Below are 19,163 nucleotides of genomic sequence, written 5' to 3'. Positions count from 1 at the left end.
TCGCTTCGAGTGTGTCAAATGAAATTTCGCAAAGTGAGGTTACACTTGCATGACCCTTGAAAACGGTGGACAAACGTTATCGACAGGTTGAATGCCAGGACTTGATTCCGTTAGTTGCTGTCACGCCGGGATGTTCTTTAACGTGTCCCAAAATCTGCGTGCACGTGCGTTTTCTATTTCGCCCCCGTCGAAATGCGGCTGTCGCGATCGGGATCAAATGCGCGCGCGACCTCTAGCAAAGCCATAGCTACAAAGCTACCGCGGCGGGCACAGAAGTGTTGATTTGACGGTCGACTACTTCCGTAGTGTCGCCTGGACCTTGAGAATCCCTTTAATGAATGTGGCTGTACTTGTACACGCCCTGCGTAATTTGTCCGCTTGACATATTTGCATGGTTTTTATTTTTCTGAAATAGCAGCAACGTACTGTACCGTACCTTGAACTTACGCTAATCCAGTTTCCCCACGACCGCCGTAGTAGCGTTTGCTTGCCTTCTCACGTCACCTCACCCCCCTGTATGATAACTGCCTTTTCCCCTCCCTACTCTCTACAGTTCTATCTAAGTCCCATCTGGACTCGCACTTTAGTAGAAAGGGAAGCGTTGCAGTTTCTGCAGTGCTTTTGAGGGGGGTCACGGATAATTACAGCTGTTTAAGAGGCTAATGTGGCGACGTCCAGGGATCTTCATAAGGCATTGGGCACATTCAACGCGGTGGGCTCTAAACGAGTTTCTCGCGTCGTCTTTACTCTCTGACTCGCTCCTGTGATGTATACACACCCTTTGAACCACACCCCGACGCGGTGTGCCAGACAGCAGCAGCCACAGCAGCAACAGCAATGGTAAAGTTGAAGAGCCAAAAAAAAATTTCGCTTTGGAATTAAAACGGTGTCCCCCACTGTCACGTGACTCATAATCATATTGTGGGCTCTATATGTAAAGCCTCACAATTTAATTAAAGTTTAACGCCTCTGTCACGGTGTGTTACGCCGTGTGAAGCAATGACAGTGCAAACCTTCTCACATGCTATGAACAATGGCGCACAAGAACGCCTCAAGCACACACAACTCGTTGTGTGTTCTGTGTACTACATATACAAATGAAAGTGATGCACCCAAGTAACATTTAACATCAACTCAACACACTAATATTGCACTAAACGCTGATGAACTTACACACTCAGCACCGCCAATTATCTTTAATGAGTGCAAACAACACAGAAACCATCGCTTAGATCGATTCCCGCAGTACGTGGGATCCCAATAATATTTTGTCAGATCGCGCGTCCCGTGAGTTTTTGGCGCCTATATTGCAAGGATACTTAGAAGCGCGCGTAACGGCAAATAATAGGGAGATGTTAAACAGGGTACACCCAAAGTTACAGGACGCTATGAGCCAGGCGGACAAAGCAACACAAAATGCGCACGAAAAAGTCTGAGCTTCTGCGTATACAAAATTCGCTCGGGGACGCTCTTTCTAAAGCCGTCTATTTTTAAAATTCCCTAACAGCCTTTGGTTGGGCCCGCGCTGCACTACTCTCATTCTCAAAGACGTACTCAAAACACATCGTTTGGATCAAACCCAGACACGAACCGTAGGAGAGCACAGACGCTTTGACTGTGGTTGTGACCTCTGGTGACCACAGGCACAGCCGAAGTGACGACACTTCGCGAAATGCATTGTACCGAGCAGCAACTGTGCGGTGAACGTAACGCGCTTCGAACTCCGCTGCTCACAGGCAACGCAGGCGGCTTGTGCGATAAGTTCCAGTCGGACGTGTCGCTGCAGTTGTCCACTGACTTCACGGGCCAGGTCAGCCTGAACACGGGCGTCGTCACCTTCGTCAACAAGAATGTGCGCGTGCCCCACAGGGTCTCCGAGGTCACCTTCGCCCACGAACTGGGACACAGCTTCGGCGCCCAGGTACGTGGCAGCAGACGGGCGGTTCGCACGTGGGGCCGAATACGTGCTCACACTCTATCGTTATAACATTTTCAGCATAATTTGATTGGCTATGCCGGCGGAAATTGAAGTGCCGAAGGATATGACACTCATTTCCAGTAGCTCTTTATTGCAATAATGATTATATGGACGCTCCAGGCGAAATTCCGCCGTCGCCATCACGGTGAGGTTCCTCAGAAAATCCAAGTGCGATAATATTGCGTCCGCGCGCCCTATGCTGTAGGTGCGAGTGAAAACGCGCGGACGATAGACCGAGAATGATATACGTGGCTTGGTGCGAGATGTTTTGTCGTGCAAGATAGGGGGGAGGGGAGGGCGTGAGCACGCGCTACGAGTGGGGGGGGGGGGGGGGGTATGTGGGTCAGGTTAGCACGTGTCTTCTCTTTTAGTTCGGCCGCGGCTCCGCAACGAAACCTCATTTCTCGCGTTTGCCCGACCCTTCTTTCGCATACGCGAGTTGCGTGAGAGACGTCTGGGGACTTTCGCTTCTCGGAATCTGCCCTTGCCTAGGTACTACAGTACCACGGAGGCAGACGCGTTTTTCTCAGTTTGTCCCTAGCCGAGCTGCACTGCGCGACCGCGGTTAAATACTTCTGGATAATCTCGCTGCAATCTCGTGTTTCGTGACGTAGCGGTCACATCACTGCGCTCGTGATTGAGAGATCCGCAATTCGGCAGCTCTTTATGCTTTTTTTTTAGTTTAATATGCATTACTATATAAGTTTCCCCTTTGACTTCTGCAGTAGTTCTTTAGCTATGCATAACCGCCAGGCCCGAGAAAGTGGGTTCCCGCCAAGGGAAGCGAAGCAACAGGGCGCGAAGCGCAAGGTGAGGGGGAGAAGGGACGTTTAGGTAGATGCCGTCTTAGCGGCGGCAGACCAGTGAATAATGACACGTTGTTACTGCGAATTCCTTTTATTGTCAAATATTCATTTACAGGCTATGCATAAGCCCTTGTTCATGGCTGAGCGGCGCATACGGAATGCGTGCCAATGTGGCACATAACCTTTCACCGACGAGCCTGGCACAGTCAGAGCGCCGAAGGCGCACTGCGAAGTTGCAAGCATTATGTTACGCGCGCCTTATAGTGACACGGGCCAACCAATAACGCCAAAAAACTGCCGTTTCGCCACTACGGACTCTGTATCGGCTGCTATGGTGCCATTCGGACGGAAGTTTAAGCGGCTGGTAAGCGGGCGCAAAGGGTGTAGTTCTCCATAGTACCCAGGGAAATGCACATTTGGAGGCAAGAGTGCCCAGCACAAAGTCCCCAGATTTTACTGCGGAACTTATGGTTTGGAAAAACGTGAGTAAGGTGTCCTCGGCTGCGCAAGCTTGCGTGCCCGTGCTATCTTGACGTAATCTGCGGTTGATGCAAAAGCTAGGCGAGGCGATATGTCATGATGGGCTCATGTGCCCTGTGTTCTCGCACGCTTTGTTCGCGTTGAAGCGAAAGGAAGTACGAAGAGCAATTAGCTCACTGCTGCTGCCGCTCTTCATCCCGCAAGCGTTTTGACAACGAGTGTTCGCGGCCATCGAGTGACATTTGTGCATGGCAATTTGCGCTTTCGCGCGTGAGACCATGTATGTGAATTTATTTAGTAGGCGAATATTCGCTGCAGTGTATACGGCCGATAAAACTGCGTACTTTACATCGTGTAGTTGTCTAATACATTGCTATCGCTGTCAATGCTTCGCTTTTCAGGCCAAACTGCGACTTTTTGTAACGTCGCATAATTTTCGGTGCATTGACAGGACTGCGCATTGATTGTCGTCCGTTCTATCCCGAGATTTCGTAAGCTGTCGGCAGCGAAAATTATTTCGTCTTTGCATTATAGACAGTGGCCCAGTGATCCACCCTCTGTAGCAGTTGCTACGGTTGGGTGGATATCTCACTTTCCCTTTAATTCTCTCCACCTTGTGGGTTTCCACATAACTATTCTGTGAAACTCTTGCCTTTTTTTCGAGTTGTTGATGAGTTCGACTTCGCCCTGCCATCTGCTATCCGTCTGGTTAGTTCAGATGGTAGAGCGGCTGCCCCGGAAAGGCGGTGGTCCCAAGCTCGTGTCCCGGACCAGGACGAATTTTTCTTCAGCTAAGAGGCTCTTCTTTCGAGGAAACCGTATGAGTTTCCTTTGTATCAGTTGCTACGGTTGGGTGGATATCCCACCTCTTTTTGGACAGTAGTCCAGTGGAAACGCAGCAGTTAATCGCGAGTTCTACGCAACATTCACTCAAGACAAATGGCCTCATATATTCAGCCGCCACAAGTCCATTACAACTATAGATTAGCCTTTCCGTGATGTACTGTACAATTTCCTTAAGCGTGACGGCCAATGGAGTGTTGCAATCACAGAAAGTGAGAGAGGCACAAAGGAGAGATGCCTCGACCTGCACCACTAGTGTATCGCAGGTGTGAAGAGAAAGCCGAATTTAATATCAAAAATGAGGGAAGATATCCAAAATGTTTTTTTAGAGAAATAAGAAAAGAAAGAAAGAGGAAAAGAAGAGAGTAGAAGATAGAAAGAAGTAATGTTCATCACCGTCGGGCCTGCGAATGCCTAGTGCTTGAAGCATGAGATGCTGCTCGACTATGCACCGTGATTGCGACCGCGTGAGATTCCGAATGCGCGTGTCCAACCCGTTCGCTGCAGCACGACCCTCCCGAGTGCGTACCCGGTGGCAATGTGGGCAACTTCCTGATGTTTGACAGCGCCACTCACGGCACTTTGCCCAACAACAGGCGCTTCTCCGTGTGCAGCATCCGCAAAATCTCGGCCGTCCTTGCGCAGATGTTCTCCGGACAGGGTGCCCGCGCAAACTGCCTCCAGGGTGAGTGTCTCCCAGGGGACAGACCTCCCGTTTCGGGCACCGTCAGCGATCGAGCAGAGAGGCTTCAGCAACGATTGTCGCTCTGACAGGCAGAAGGCACATTCTTTGCGTGCGTGTGTGTACGTGAAAGCGTCCTTTGACATTGGTACTACTATTTCCAAAAGGGCCTACACGAAATGTAGCTACAATATGTGCTAAGAAACAAACGAGGAAAGCTGGGCAAGGCTAGGGGAAAAGAACAATGTTTAATTGAGACTTAGAAATAATTACGTGAAGTACGATGAAGGTGGACGGAAAGATAACTTGCCGCAGGTGGGAACCGAACCCGTATCTGCCGCATTACGCATTGGTCATTCCCCCATCAATTGTCTGTGCTTTTTTCTTTCATTTTTAAGTGGTTGCGACTAAGAAGAAATCGAGACCCTCGGATAGCCTTATTATTCTCGGTCATCAGTAAACGTAGCAGCTTCCCATATACCGAAGCAATGCCGTGGGTAACTTGGACGCCGCAGCGAAGAGCTGCGAATAAATCTTGACCGCCAGATCGAGGCTGCCTAACGTGCACAGAAATGACCCGTTAGTGTGTAAGCCATAAACCTGATCGAAATGCGTCTGCTGTAGCTGTGACTCGATACCGCCATACGTGTAGGCGGGTAGGAGGAATCTGAGGTAGGCAGCGGGAAGAGGTAGCTAGCCGCCGTAGCCACTGTTTATTTAGGCCGGCCAGCCATGGTGCCGCGGGATCTTGGGAGCGGCGGCTAACGCGGCAGCTCAGATCGAGCGTGGACAGCGTGTTCTATTCTCGCGCTACCTTCACGTGAGGCCGTCTTCTTCTTCACCGGCTCCAGGCGATAGGCGCGTTGACACTCGTCGTGCTAGAGAATAAAGCTCACGCAGTCGTGCTCTTCATGATCTTCGCACAGGGGCTGGGGCCCTGGAAAAGTTCGTACCGACGCGCACCGTTAGGTGCTACATGTCAGACTGCTCGCGTTTCGGAAGCTGTAGGCACAAGGAATCAGCGGCACTCCATTCATTACAATTGAGCCACCAACCTCCGCAAAGCGAAGTGCACTTTTCGTGTTAGCGACGCGTCATGCCGGCGACGTGTCTGATTTGCGATGGTCCGAGGTTTCGTCGGGACGCGGATCTGCGGCGATAAGGTCGTGGCGCTGCCTAGACACTGTTATTGCGGGAGAGGTACCATGATCTTTGCGGAGCAGCCGTGGGTGTGATGCCGTTCTAACCTGAAGTACCTTATCTTGGAGTGCTCTGGACTTCTGTTCGCCGACTAGCAGAAGACGTTGTCTATACGGAACCGCGGCCGCAGTCTTCACGTGCGTGGATTCATCCCTCGGGACGGCCGAATGCCGGAGAGGCTTTTAGATGTCTTCCGGGAAGTATAACTCCAGAAATTTATTTAGCATAGACAAAACTGCTAAATGGCATAACACGAGGTCCGTGGTGCCTAGTACAGTTCTTCAGCCACAATAGCATAATTTCCCATAATTTGCAGTTTGCTACTATGCAGTGCACTTGTTTCGGTCACCCCGAGACATGTAGCCAAGGCGTGCATGGCACTCCCCTACGACTGATTATTTCATATCGTTAGCGATATGAATGGGCGCCACCGTCGCACACAATCTGATGCCGGAGCGCGTTAATATGCGCTGTCGAAGTAATAAGCCTACATCTTCGAGGGTAGGCACATGCCGGGGAGATCAGGGTGAGTGGGCTTCTTTCTTTCGTTCCTTCCCCACGGCGCAGAGCTCCACGGTCCCTTCTGCGGCAACGCTATACGGGAAGAGGACGAAGAATGCGACTGTGGGTTCGACTGGCGCGAGTGCCGCGAGATGTGCTGCTACCCGCGCGAGCACGGCCAGCTAAACCGCAAGGGCTGCACGCTGCGACCAAACGCCAAGTGCAGGTGAGCGAGCCCGCTTTGGAACTTTTGAACGAAGTTCTTTACGTGCAACGAGCGTCGCAATGTTGTGCATAAGGTATTGACTCGAAGAAGTATGCATTATGCTTCAGGATAAGATATTTAAGTTACTAAGCAGCACAACAAAACTAAATGTACGTTTTTTTTTCTTCTTTTTTTTAGCCGGTGGGTCATTCGTGGCTGTGGACGTCAGGTTCTGTGTAAAAATGGTTATCTTTTTTGAAGTAACTAGTTTATTGGTATATTACAAGAGGTAAACTGAGGCAAAGCCATGAAAACATTCGCACAAATTTTGAGGCTCTATATAGCACCAGTTTAGAGAGATGTACGTCGTTAAGATGTGCGGCAAAATGCATTGCTCTTCCTGTTAGCGTTTTTTTAAAGAGTGCTACTATTAGTTTCATAACAGCAAAGTAAGTAGTTGGACGAAGGGGCACATGTTCATAAATACCGGTACCGTACGGCCTTTTTTAAAAGGTTGCCGGAAAGAAGCATTCAATTATTTCACACCGATAAAGTATTCGTTCAAAGTGCTATTTTCCTTAATTTCGTTTTTAAGTGCATTGATAGAAGAGAAAGCTAAGGCCAAACTTCCTTTCTTTTTGATTTTGTGCCATAACTCCAGTGTCAGTATGTCACTGTCACACCATTGTTTTCAATGTGCTTTTTCATAATTTGGTCGTTGTAGGGCAGTAAACGTTCTGAAAACTTGTCAAGTTCACGCTTTCGTTATTTTATTATACAACGTAACCTGACTTTATCTGTCAAAACGTTTACTACGGCCGGGCAGATACCGTAAGAATTCATGACGTCACGAATTACTGGTGCGGGAACTTGGAAGCGGCGTCGCTACCTATCTCGCGATTGTTTTCTTCTTTTCTGGTTTATATCAAGAAACCTTGCACGGTAAGAGTGGCTTTTTTTTTTGCTATTGCAGGAGAGTAATTTGCTAATACAGCTCATCTCATTTATGTTGTAAGTGTAGCTTTGCGGGAGACTGCTACTCTGCTCCCCGCACGAGGGAGCCTCTAGTAGACATACGAGTCGTTTGGAAATGTGTGATGACGTGGATAAGCGGTTCCAATCACATAGTGTGATTTTGTAATGGTGTGTTGACGGCTGCCTTGGATGATCGAGATAAGTTGCTTGTGATTTGCGAGCTGGTTCGTTAATCTCATCCGTGCTCAGCTGTGTATACACTTGATGTTAATTTTATTTTGTCCAGAGTAGACAGACACAAATTTCGGTGCCACGCGGTGCTTTCCTAATTTATTCCTCAATGTTTCCTGGCGGATCCCACATGTGACAGGTGAAGGATTTTAAGATCTCGCGCATGATTAGGCGGCTGCGTTGATAAATCTCTGAAAGGCGTCTGGAGCATTTGTCATCGTATACGGATGGCTCCGCACGCTTCTCAAAAAGGTTTCTACAATTGGTTACGCCCCACGCATTCGTCTCAGAATCCTTATTTTAGCATTTGGTGCGTCTCCACTTAGTTTTTTTCCTGCGGCGAACAAAACCTCTTGCGTGTTTTTATGTTCATTGACATCACTTAACACAGCATCACGAAAACGCAAGAAAGAGTGACTAGCGTAATCCTCTCCATCCGAAACTTCCCGATTACCTAACTACTATAGGTGCCCTTTTTCGGCAGAACAGCGAGTTTTACAAGGACAATGGGATCACAAACGCATCTGACAATCCTTACTGTAGTGTAGGACTTGTGGTACTGCTGTTCTCAGGCCTCAAATAGAAGCTCTATACTCATCCTTCAGCTATTCAAAGTATGTTCATCTTGTATGCAACAACGGAAAGCTCTTTATAATGTACAAGCAGGCTTTTCTTTCGACCACTGTTCTTCTTACTTGAATGTTTAGTTGATTTCGGTCGGCTTTTTTTGGAGCTACTGGACTGCTCTCATACTGCGACGTTAGGCACTCAACGATCTTCGATGAAAATAAGTAAAAGTGATTTTAATCGTGTAAACGAACAAGGAAAGCGAATACACAAATTAAGGCAGCTGAGCAAAAGCGTCAGGGCAATCCTTCGCCCCGATTGGTCACTTGGAAAGTAGTCCGTTATCTCTCAAGCCTCAAACAACTCCGCCTGCTCAGTCGGGCACATTCCAACGGCCCATCACTAGGACCTATGTGTCTTCACCTCGTAACCTACGCCAGCGGTCGGTGCGACTGTAGTCGACCGCTTTGGCTCGCCCCTGACCCAAGCACTCACGCTCCTTTCCATTTTAGCACTGCACGATTTACAGGGCTCTGAAGAAACAGTGGAGGACCGCGCTTTCTTCCGCAGCCGGAGCGTGTCTCGTTACCGTTCCCTCCGACGGAGGGAACTCGGGTGCGAGCCAACAGCACTATAGGCAATATAGGCAGTACATATACAGATCTAGCAAAGACAAGCGAGCGCGCGCTTCAATTGAACAAAGAGAAACCGTAAATTACTTTTAGCCAAGCCAATTCTCCGTGGTGAGGCTTACAGTGCGAGAATGAGCAATGATAATGTGAGCTAAATAATGTGCATTATTGCATGGAAAGACCATGCGCGTTGGTTGCCCAGCTCTCCCGTCTGCGTAACGTATACCCCCGGCTCGTGACTACAGCGCTCACTCGTATTGTTGTGCCGCAGCCCGTCGAACAGCGCCTGCTGCAGCGACTCCTGCCAGTACCGCAACTCTACCTGGGTCTGCAGGAACGACGACGACTGCCAGTTCGAGGCCTACTGCGAGTATCCTTGCCGCTGACGTGGCTACGTGATTATACCGCGTTCTCCAAAGGATCATAGTGGCGCATGTGATCGGGAAAGCTACAGTGATGTTAGTTAACGATGCTTCGATTGACAAAGTGGTGACGAGCTTGCATTCATCTAGGTGCTGAAGTGCAGGCATTTAGTTATTTGCTTTACGGAACCGCTATAGTCGGCCATTCGTTGAGCCTCAATCGCTTATTGTGCCACTCGTATTTACGATAGCGTTGTGCATTGCAAGACACACCGCTCGCGCACGTGCTCATGTGAGAATCCACGTTTCAATAATGTTTCAGTTCTAGAAGCTCAGCTTGATTCTCCGAATTACATCACCGCACCGAAACCCTGGAACAGCTTCAAATCTCACACTCGACTCGTATTCTCCTAACGTTTCTTTCCGTGTTATTAATTCCAGTCATGCTGGTTCAGTTGCCTTCGAAGCCATCCAATGGCTGTCCCCATGTAAGCAGTCCTCGTCACATTCTCCAATCTACACATCCTACATAAAATGTTTCCCAGTCAATACAGGGACGCATGCCCATGGTGTGGGGCCATCCCAACACTATATCACATCACATGGGAGTGCAGAAATAACTTCTCTTTCCACAAAGAAAACAAACCCAGTGCGGAACAGTGGGAGGGCCTGCTCACCAGCGGCGTGCTCAGAGTCCAAAAAGGATTGCTGCAACACGCTCTCAAAGTGGCCAGGCTCAGCGGTGCTCTAGAATAGGGGCACCGACCACTCAAGATGACGGAGACTTCAGTAAAACATGAAGACCTCTGTTAGCTGCGGAAAACTGTAAGTAGAGCATTAAAGTTTTTCCTTACTTCCTTCCTCGTTTCAACTGCGTCCTTGGACAACGCACGACTACTTTTGTTCTCCGCTGAAGGGTGTGTGCTTCCTTCTCCGTGCATTGTTTAGTCGTCACGGCGATCACCACTTTGAAAAGGAATGCGCTTAATCATGAACGTTCGTGCAGTACCTCTTCCCTGTTTCCCATTCAGATTGAAAATGATCGCTCCTGGCCGACGGGACAGCCTTCTTTGCACAAGTTTCGTTATTCGAAAGATCGTCCATATTATCCACGTTGATGTAAGCAATGCATGGTCGGTTTTCTAAGCGCTTGAAGGCTGGCGAAGGACCGCAGACAGGATGAGAAAAGGCAGTGGGTTGCTAACAGTGCAGTCAGGGGCTGGGGGTGGGGGAGGCGTACTTGACCGCGACCTTCATCAGATTCCAGCCCCACCTTGGCAGGGGAAGTGCTTGTTTCTCTGAATAGCTGAAAATTATACATATTCGCAAACGTCTAAATAGATGACAGCATGCACTTTTTAAAGCGTCTTTTTGAAGGAATAAAAAAAGCACTTGTACCAATTCGGCATCAGGCGCCGACGATATTGTTATGCGGAGCATTCGACTTCAACCGCTCGTGAACCCGCTTGGTAGTGTTTCACTGCCCCAAAGGTTCGCGCCTTGACGCTACGACGTCAGCGGTTCGGGTGACAAGTGCCCTCCTTCTGAGAACAAGCGCGACGGCGTTCTGTGCAACCACCACAGCCAGGTGTGTCGGGCCGGCGAATGCACGGGCTCCCTGTGTCACCTGCACGACCTGGAGGAGTGCTACCTCACCGGATCGCAGCGCACGCCGGACGAACTGTGCCTCGTCGCCTGCCGGGAGAATGGTATGCGCGTACCTCGTACCTGCTACCACGCTGTTTGCCGTGTACATGCCAGTGAAGTGACCGTTTCGCTCACCGACGATGACCGCAAATGCAAAAAAGGAACGGCGGTGTTCCGCGTGCGCTCTCTTTTAATTAAAGTCGCCGGGATTTGTTTCTCACGTGATATACTGATGGCCGTTTAGAACAGCGCACGCAGAACTCCTGCTTATACACAGGAAGAGTGGGCACGAAGGACACGCGATACCTGCGGGAATTAGCATTGAATACAGTGTACTAGAATTTAGTACACTGTAGCATGGCGTGCATGTTCTCACTAGCTGGTTTTGTCTAGAAGCATGGTCGAACCCGGGGAACCCGCTTTCCGTTGTATCTGTAGCTGTCGCATGTGAAGCAGCTGCGGAAAAGAAAATTTGCGCTACCTGGTACTTGTAATTAACCGCTGTTAAGCCGAACCAAAGGTTCCACCTTTGTCACAATAGTGTTTCGGTTTCTATCGACCGGATGGCGCCGCAGCCTTCAGTTTTCGGGCTTCAAAATGTTTTGCTGCGCCTGGTGAGGGCATTGTTTATTCGAAGGCTGCTCCATGGTTCTCTGCTATGGCATAAGCGAAGTACCACTTGCGACGACCTGCAGAGGAGCCGAGTGCAGTGGGCCGCAGTTGCTTTCCGATTGGTCACGCCAATGCTGCGGATACATCCCATGTTTCATTTATAGCGAATTGTTTATGACGAGTTCCTTCCGCTTGTAAACTCCAGTTTCTTGAAGACGAAGTCTTCTTAGCTGGCTTCACACGGGTTCGGCGTATACAGAATCCACCTATGTTGTAACCATTTTCAGAAATGAAACAGACCTTTCGTGCCTCCAGAACGTTGTAGCGAGAACTGGCTGCAGAAGATGTAAATATATAGGTAAGGGTGTAAAGAGTACCAATGCAGTCGAAAATGATTAAATTGCCGTATGCCCCTGTAAAGGGTGCACCGCCGTAGATGCTAGCGTGATAAGGCGAAGCCGCCGTACGGCCCACATTTGGTAAATTGATCGAGTTCATTTGGACTAAGCAGGGATTGCGCGAGGTCACGGTGTCTGGTAGGCAGCTTCGGTAGTGCCCACAAGAATTAAGCATTACCCCCTGACTAGGTAAAATTAACGGTACGAGCGTAATAGGCGCCAGTATCACACATAAATTTCACTTTGTCCGGGATCAATCCACATGGCATCTTGCTCAAAAAGTGAAACGGTCAACCAAGTGTCGACGCTAAAGACCAGGTCTACATAACTGCGCGCGAAATGCGACCACAACAGCATAGAGAATGAGGGAAAAACGAATATGAAAAAGAGACAGTAACGAGAATATATTTACTATTTAATCACCGAATTTTAACCGCCCTGTATGTCGACCGCGTCTCTAGCGTCGGCAGAACCTTTCTTTTTGTTTGTGTATATGGGTTTGTCTAAATGAACTTCGATGTTGGATAGTCATTGGTTATGTTACCGTTCTGCCATCCTGCCGTCGCAAGCAACTTGTGGGGACTCCCTGCTGTTGTTGCTCCGCACCAATATCAAAGCGACCACTCGATCTCGAACAGTGATTACAGCATACAAGTTTGCACTCCACTTTCTCTCACATGTTCTACACAGCTATTGGGATGAAAAAGTGGTCTCGCTACACATTTCCGATTTCATCGGAAGAACTAGAAGCACAACGAGCGTAATTACTGCAAATCTGATGGTTCAATTCACATTTGCGCACCACGTAATACCTTTCCGCGTGGTCTTCATTGCTGCGGTAACGTGGGGGTCTTGATTTACGTTCTCTGACCCCGTTGGCGAAGTACAGCAAGTGGAATAACTGTGACATCTTATTGTGTAGACACTTGGCAGTAATACGTACTATGCAATACGAACTAAGGGGCACATAAACACGGAGTTAATTCAATCATTTCCTGTATCACAAAGTATGACAGCACATTGTTGCACACTGCTTTTCCATAGAGTAACGACACTTCGTTATGGCATCCGCATGAGTGACGCCATACACTAATTCAAGCGCTCTTCTAATAAAAAGGATTAACCGAAATGAGAGCGTCAGCCTGGGTGAGGCTTTTGTCTGGTTCTTCTATTGTTATCCGATTACTATTACATTTAGCATACTTTACTCAGTAAGGGAATATTTCTGCTGGAGCATAAGGCCGCGGGCTCAATACCCGCCCTCCGCGGTCACTGACGATGATGGAATGCCAGAAAGTTTTTGTGCGCACGCATCGGTGCACTTTGGGGAACCTTTGGTGGTCAAAATACGGCGTTGCGGACGCTGGCGGAGCAGCGTCACCGCAACGCGCCAGTCGCGTGGACAGCCATCACAAGACTTCTGCAATTGGTGCAGCGTCCAGCTTTGTCAGACCACCGGCTTGACAAAGTTGATCCTTCATCACTTTCGTGCGTCCTTTCTAACATAGGGTTAAGGTAGATCCCTTTCGGGGATGCTTTCTTCTTTGTACGACGTAATGGCCAACACGACGCTTCAGTGGAGTGACAGGCGTTCCGTTCATTGCCATGATCCCTTTGGCCGTGCAGTGACCGGCAGCGCGTGCATGGAGGCGTGTCACTTCGAGCGGATGAAGGACTTCTGCAACAAGAAGATGGAGCCGGGAGCGCCGTGCGACAATATGCGCGGCTACTGCGACGTCTTCCAGCGGTGCCGCCTGGTGGACGCCGAGGGCCCCCTCGCCCGTCTGCACTCGCTTGTGTTCGGCGGGCGGGGCCTGAAGAATTTGCTCGTGGTAAGAGCGTCCTTTTGCTTCACCCCATTCCTGCTCGGCAGCGTATGAGGTGCTGAACTCCGCATTATCTTGCACTGTGCCTCCTTTAGGAACAGCAGACGGCACTTACCGTGTTGGCGTAGCGGCTGTAACGTTCAGGTTCCCAGCACGAGGTCGCGGGGTTCAGTTCCCATCCGCGGCTTCGATGAGGCGAAATGCAAGAACACTCGTGTGCTTAGATTTCGCTGCACGTTAAACAGCCTCAGGCGGTCAGAATTATTCCCAAGCTCTCCACTACGACTTTCGTCATAGCCCCGTTCTTGCTGTGGGCCGTCGAAATCAATCAATCAATCAATCAATCAATCAATCAATCAATCAATCAATCAATCAATCAATCAATCAATCAATCAATCAAAACAACAGACTGCAAGTACGCACATGCCATGAAATTGCTTTACGTGCATGTAGAACAGCTGTCGCAGAAGAAAAAAAAAACACTCGGCAATATTTTCACTCGCCATTTCTTCACTGTGATGCTTTGAAGATGAGCATATTTGCAACTTGGCCAGCATATGGCGAGAAAGGGCACGTAAACGGTGTGTTGCAGCAAATCTGAAAACCAAATATCTTTCTCTCTCTGCGACACATTATTCGAGCTTGCCGGCCTCAAAGAAAGTGTGACGATTGCTTATAATAGATTTCATACATAACCATATAATTCTATATGCGTCAATGCACAGTAAAGTTTACAATATTACCTTTATGTTTGCATAGCATATTTTAAAAATATTGGCGCGCTTAACACTGACTCTCACATATGCGTGGGATCCTTATGACTGGACCGTCTGTACGTCATTATTGGCGCACTACAATTGCAGCTCTGTGCAATGAATATGCGACTAGTACGCAAAAGCGCTACGAGGTAACATGCTAACACGCGTAATCCTGCTTGGCTTGTAATACGGGCTCGTCTTCATGTTTCAGCGCTACTGGTACTTCACCCTGATGGCCGTGACTGCGTGTGGCGGGGTCACGGCTCTGCTTGTGAAGCTGTGCGCCGTACACACACCGAGCAGCAACCCGCTCCTCAAACGACCACAGAAGGTCGTCGACACCGTGCTGAGGCCAATGAGCTTGTTGCGCGCTTGACACACCCAACCGCGAACTCATTGGCTGCAGGTGTGATTGTTCCACACCTGTGCGTGGAACGACGAAGTTGCAGGCACTCCTTGAAGATAGGCCGCCACGTTGTCACGGCAACTGCAGGATGTGCGAACAACGATGGTACCAGAAACTATTTGTCGCGGAACATGACTCCAATACACATAAACCAAAGTCAACTGCTTCAGCTCGATTTCAGAATTAAATATTTGAATTAAATCATGGGTTTTACATTTCAAAAGCACTTTCTGATTATGAGGCACGCCGCAGTGGAATACTCCGGAAATTTGGACCACCTGGGGTTCTTTAATGTGCACCTAAATCTAAGTGCACGGGTGTTTTCGCATTTCGCCCCCATCGAAATGCGGCCGCTGCGGCCGGGATTCGATCCCGCGATCTCGTGCTCAGCAGCCCAACACCACAGCCACTGAGCAACCATGGCGGGTGAGTTCGTAATGGTCTGACAGTGTATTATCCACTTATCAATAGAATCTTCATGGGATTGTCACCCCAGCTCCTGAATTTTGTTCCGTTTGCATTGCCCTCATCTCACATTCATTTGTACAAACGAGAAGAAGAGAAACAGAGGGGCTCTAGTTATGCTAATCACGGCGATATAAAGCCAGCAAGCAACGAAGCCAAGAAAAGCGTATGCGTAATTGGCTGTGGTTGTGATTGAAATGTACAAGATAAAGAAGAAAAAATGCAAGTGGACGGAAAGATAACTTGTGGTGGAGGCTGAACCCAGAACCTTTGACTTAAGCAGTGTGACCAAATGTAGGGTTTTTTCTTGTTTCAGAATATGCAGACCTTCATAAAAAGGCTATGGGGGTAAGCGAGAATGGCAGTTTCTCGGGCGAGTTCGTAGTTAGGAAGACATACTTATTCGCTGGTGATGTTGGTTTCAGAACAGCAATTAACGGAATTTTGCTAATTAGTAGATGTGGACAATTATAACATGTTCTCATTACTAATGGAATACGAATAATTAGTATTGACTGTCGAATATTGAATAATCGGACACAGACACACATATTTGTAGCAGGAATATTTATTTACTTATAATTAGATACCATGCTTGCACTGGCTAGTGAGATAAAGACAACTGTCATGGACAGTTGGGGTCTATTGAATCACAAGATCACTAATGTGCAAAATGGAAGTCCGCAAATAGACCCTAACAACTTGAGAGCCTGGTTGCAAACAGCCTTCCTTTCGAAGAAAGAATGGCTGGTGTATGACTAGCTAACGAAAGAGGCGAAATATATGGTGGCCTAAAATATATAAGGAGTTCGTGAAAAAAAAAAAAGATATCTGAAGGACTTGCAGGCCATACGTAGACATACAGGGTGTCCTAGCTAACTTTAGCCAAGCTGTTTAACGCAAAAAAAGAAGTATGCTTAAAGATCTCGGTGCCCTTCCATTCTGTGAAGAAGGATGACTAGCGTAGCTGTGTGTGTGTGGGCCCTTTAATGGCGAACTGCACCTCCGCCGTGGGCAGTGGCGTAGCAACAGGGGGGGGGGGGGGGGAGGCGGCTGTGGGCCCCGGGTGCAAGGGGCCAGTGGGGGGGGGGGGAGGGGGCGTGTCATATACGTCTGGAGACACCCCTTTTTCCGCCGGCTACAACCGTGGAGGGGGGGGGGGGGGTGACAGAAGACCTATGGGTCTCGGGGGCCAGACGGCCTAGCTACGCCACTCGCCGCGGGTCAGCCCGGCATTGCACACTCTTCGGGATCGGCCCACGTATGGGAGCGTTTGACGCCTGTTTCAACTCCATCGCGGGTCGGGCCGGCATTGCACTATCTTCGAGATCGGCCCACGTATGGGGAGTTTTTTGCTTACAACGACGCGAAAATTTCCTTGGGCGGTAGAAGTATACAGCTTCGCTGTAAAAAGCGTAGTGCAAGATACAATTATATAACCTACAATATTTGGTCGTCAATGGTCTGGCGACGAAACACCGTAGACCTTAAGATCGCATCGGGCAACCAGCTTTCTGAATATATATTTTTCGTTGAATAATTGGCTAACGTTAACTGGAACACCCCGTAAATAAAAGTGCACGTTCCAAAAATAAGGCGTAAAAGGATGTAGCTTAAAAGAAAATGTTACATCACTAGACTGCCATAAACACTAAGTGATAGACTACAAGTAAAAACCGGAAGTTGTCAGTCAAGGGCCCGCCGCAAAACCAAAAACAAAGCTTGCATTGTCCATTTTGTTACTACATTGCTCCGCAAACTTTTGTCGTCCTGCTTGTTGGTGAGTTGTGATGCTTTGTTTCTCCGACGGAAAATAATAACTCGACTTTACCAGTCAGTTGTTGCAAAATATATGTTAATAGCCGTATTCGAAGAAAACGAATAGTTCATTTTTAAGTACGAATAGTAGTAATATTAGATTCGTATACAAAACTCGAACATTCGCCCACTCTAATTCGCTTTGCTTAGAGCCTTGGGGGCAGTTGCTTTAAAGCAAATTCGGAGGAATAATAATAATAATAATAATAATAATCAGCCTGGCTACGCCCACTGCAGGGCAAAGGCCTCTCCCATATTTCTTCAACTTCTCTGGTCACGTGCTAATTGTGGCCATGTTGTCCCTGCAATTTGGATGCAGTCGAAACCTAATGCAAGCCCGTCTTCTCAAAAGAAAAGAAAGAAACTTGAAAATCGCACCTGATTATAGGCGTTCATCAACGAAATTCAGCGCTCATTCCAGGGAATGTCGAAAGCGAAAGCACCCTGCTGATACGTCATACGCAAACGCCTCGTGGGGAAGCGTCTGCCGAAGTTTGAATGACGGCAAGCCTGGGTAAATACTGACACGGCAAGTCACGGCAGCTGTTTGCCAGGAAACGTGCCGCATCGGTACCTGCCGCTCCTAGCCACGACGTTCGGCTTCGAACTTCGTCGCGCTTTTCGTCACAGGGAGTTTCCGCCTGATATTATGTGATCGTAGCGGTATTCACAGATAGAGAATTCACGACAGGTGTATAAAACTCTATGGCCGCCGTTTCACCTTTGACGGTTTGGCAGAAGTCGCGTGCATTCACATCACCGCATCCGCGAATTCTTGAGCTCATCCACACAGCTTCGTATTACGCTAAGTGCTGGACACAAATGAAGAACTTAATGGCGCTGCTATCCCACTTGCTCTATTCGCGCTTGAAGTTGAAGATTATCGGCTATTCGCATTTGCTCTCTGATCCCCACCACTCTATTCCTGTCTCATGGCGTTACGCCTAAGATTCTTTGTTCCATCGGTCTTTGCAAGGTCCTTAACTTGTTCTCGACCTTCTTATTCAGCCTCCAAATTTCGGCCCCATGTGTTAGCACCGGTAGAATGCAGCGATTGTAGACCTTTCTTTTCAATGATAGCGGTAAGCTGCTAGCCAGGATCTGACAATGTAGGCCATATACACTCGAATTCATTTTTATTCTGTAAATTTCCTTCTCATGATCAGGGTCCCCTGTGATTATTCGCCTTCGTTAACGTGCTATTGCAGAGAGATCTAGAGGCTGAGAGGCGTTCATGAATTCCTGTTTCCTTACCACACTGTTAAAAATTACCCTTGTCTTCCGCACACTATTCTTGAAACCTACTCAAACTTTCTCGGTTAAGGCCCTCAATCATTTTTTTTTTGCAATTTATCCTCAGTGCTGCTGAACAGGAAAATGCCACCCACAAACCGAAGTTTGTTGAGATATTCACCGTTGAGCTTTAATCCTGAGCCTTCCCAGTCTAATAACTTGAACACTTCTAAGCACGCAGTGAATATCATTCGAGATATTGTCTCCTTGCCTGATGCATTTCTTCGTAGGTAGCTTTGAACTTGTGGAGAAACACGGTAGCTGTGGAATTTTTGTAGATATTTCTCATATCATGGAAAATGATTCCATGATATCCCATGATCCGCTGCAGAATATCTCTCCCTGAATCCTGGCTGTTCTCCTGGTTGACTGGTGTTAAATGTCCCGACTATTGCAAATTATCTTGGTGAATAAGTTACACTAAACTGAAAGCAAGCGAGTGGTCGTATAATTCTGTTCTTTAGCGTCTCCCGTCTTA

The 19,163-nt window shown here is 48.4% G+C and overlaps 2 protein-coding genes across 3 annotated transcripts in view; one reads left to right on the top strand and one right to left on the bottom strand.

The window, feature by feature from the left end:
• The window catches only part of LOC135921177 (disintegrin and metalloproteinase domain-containing protein 10-like), a 37,542-nt gene extending 22,216 nt beyond the window's left edge, over positions 1-15,326 (top strand). For both annotated transcript variants that reach the window (XM_065455486.2, XM_065455485.2), the window contains exons 8-14: positions 1,737-1,921; positions 4,615-4,792; positions 6,557-6,716; positions 9,372-9,470; positions 10,981-11,171; positions 13,746-13,951; positions 14,915-15,326. In XM_065455486.2, the coding sequence (XP_065311558.2) occupies positions 1,737-1,921; positions 4,615-4,792; positions 6,557-6,716; positions 9,372-9,470; positions 10,981-11,171; positions 13,746-13,951; positions 14,915-15,079 (1,184 nt within the window). In that variant the 3' untranslated portion in view covers positions 15,080-15,326. The remainder of the gene's footprint in view (positions 1-1,736; positions 1,922-4,614; positions 4,793-6,556; positions 6,717-9,371; positions 9,471-10,980; positions 11,172-13,745; positions 13,952-14,914) is intronic.
• Positions 1-19,163, bottom strand: part of LOC135921180 (putative deoxyribonuclease TATDN2) — a 60,982-nt gene that overhangs the window by 22,105 nt on the left and 19,714 nt on the right. The gene's annotated exons all lie outside the window — the stretch shown is intronic.

Source organism: Dermacentor albipictus, chromosome 5, assembly GCF_038994185.2.
Source record: "Dermacentor albipictus isolate Rhodes 1998 colony chromosome 5, USDA_Dalb.pri_finalv2, whole genome shotgun sequence".
NCBI lineage: Eukaryota > Metazoa > Arthropoda > Arachnida > Ixodida > Ixodidae > Dermacentor > Dermacentor albipictus.
This window is presented reverse-complemented; position numbering and strand designations above follow the sequence as displayed.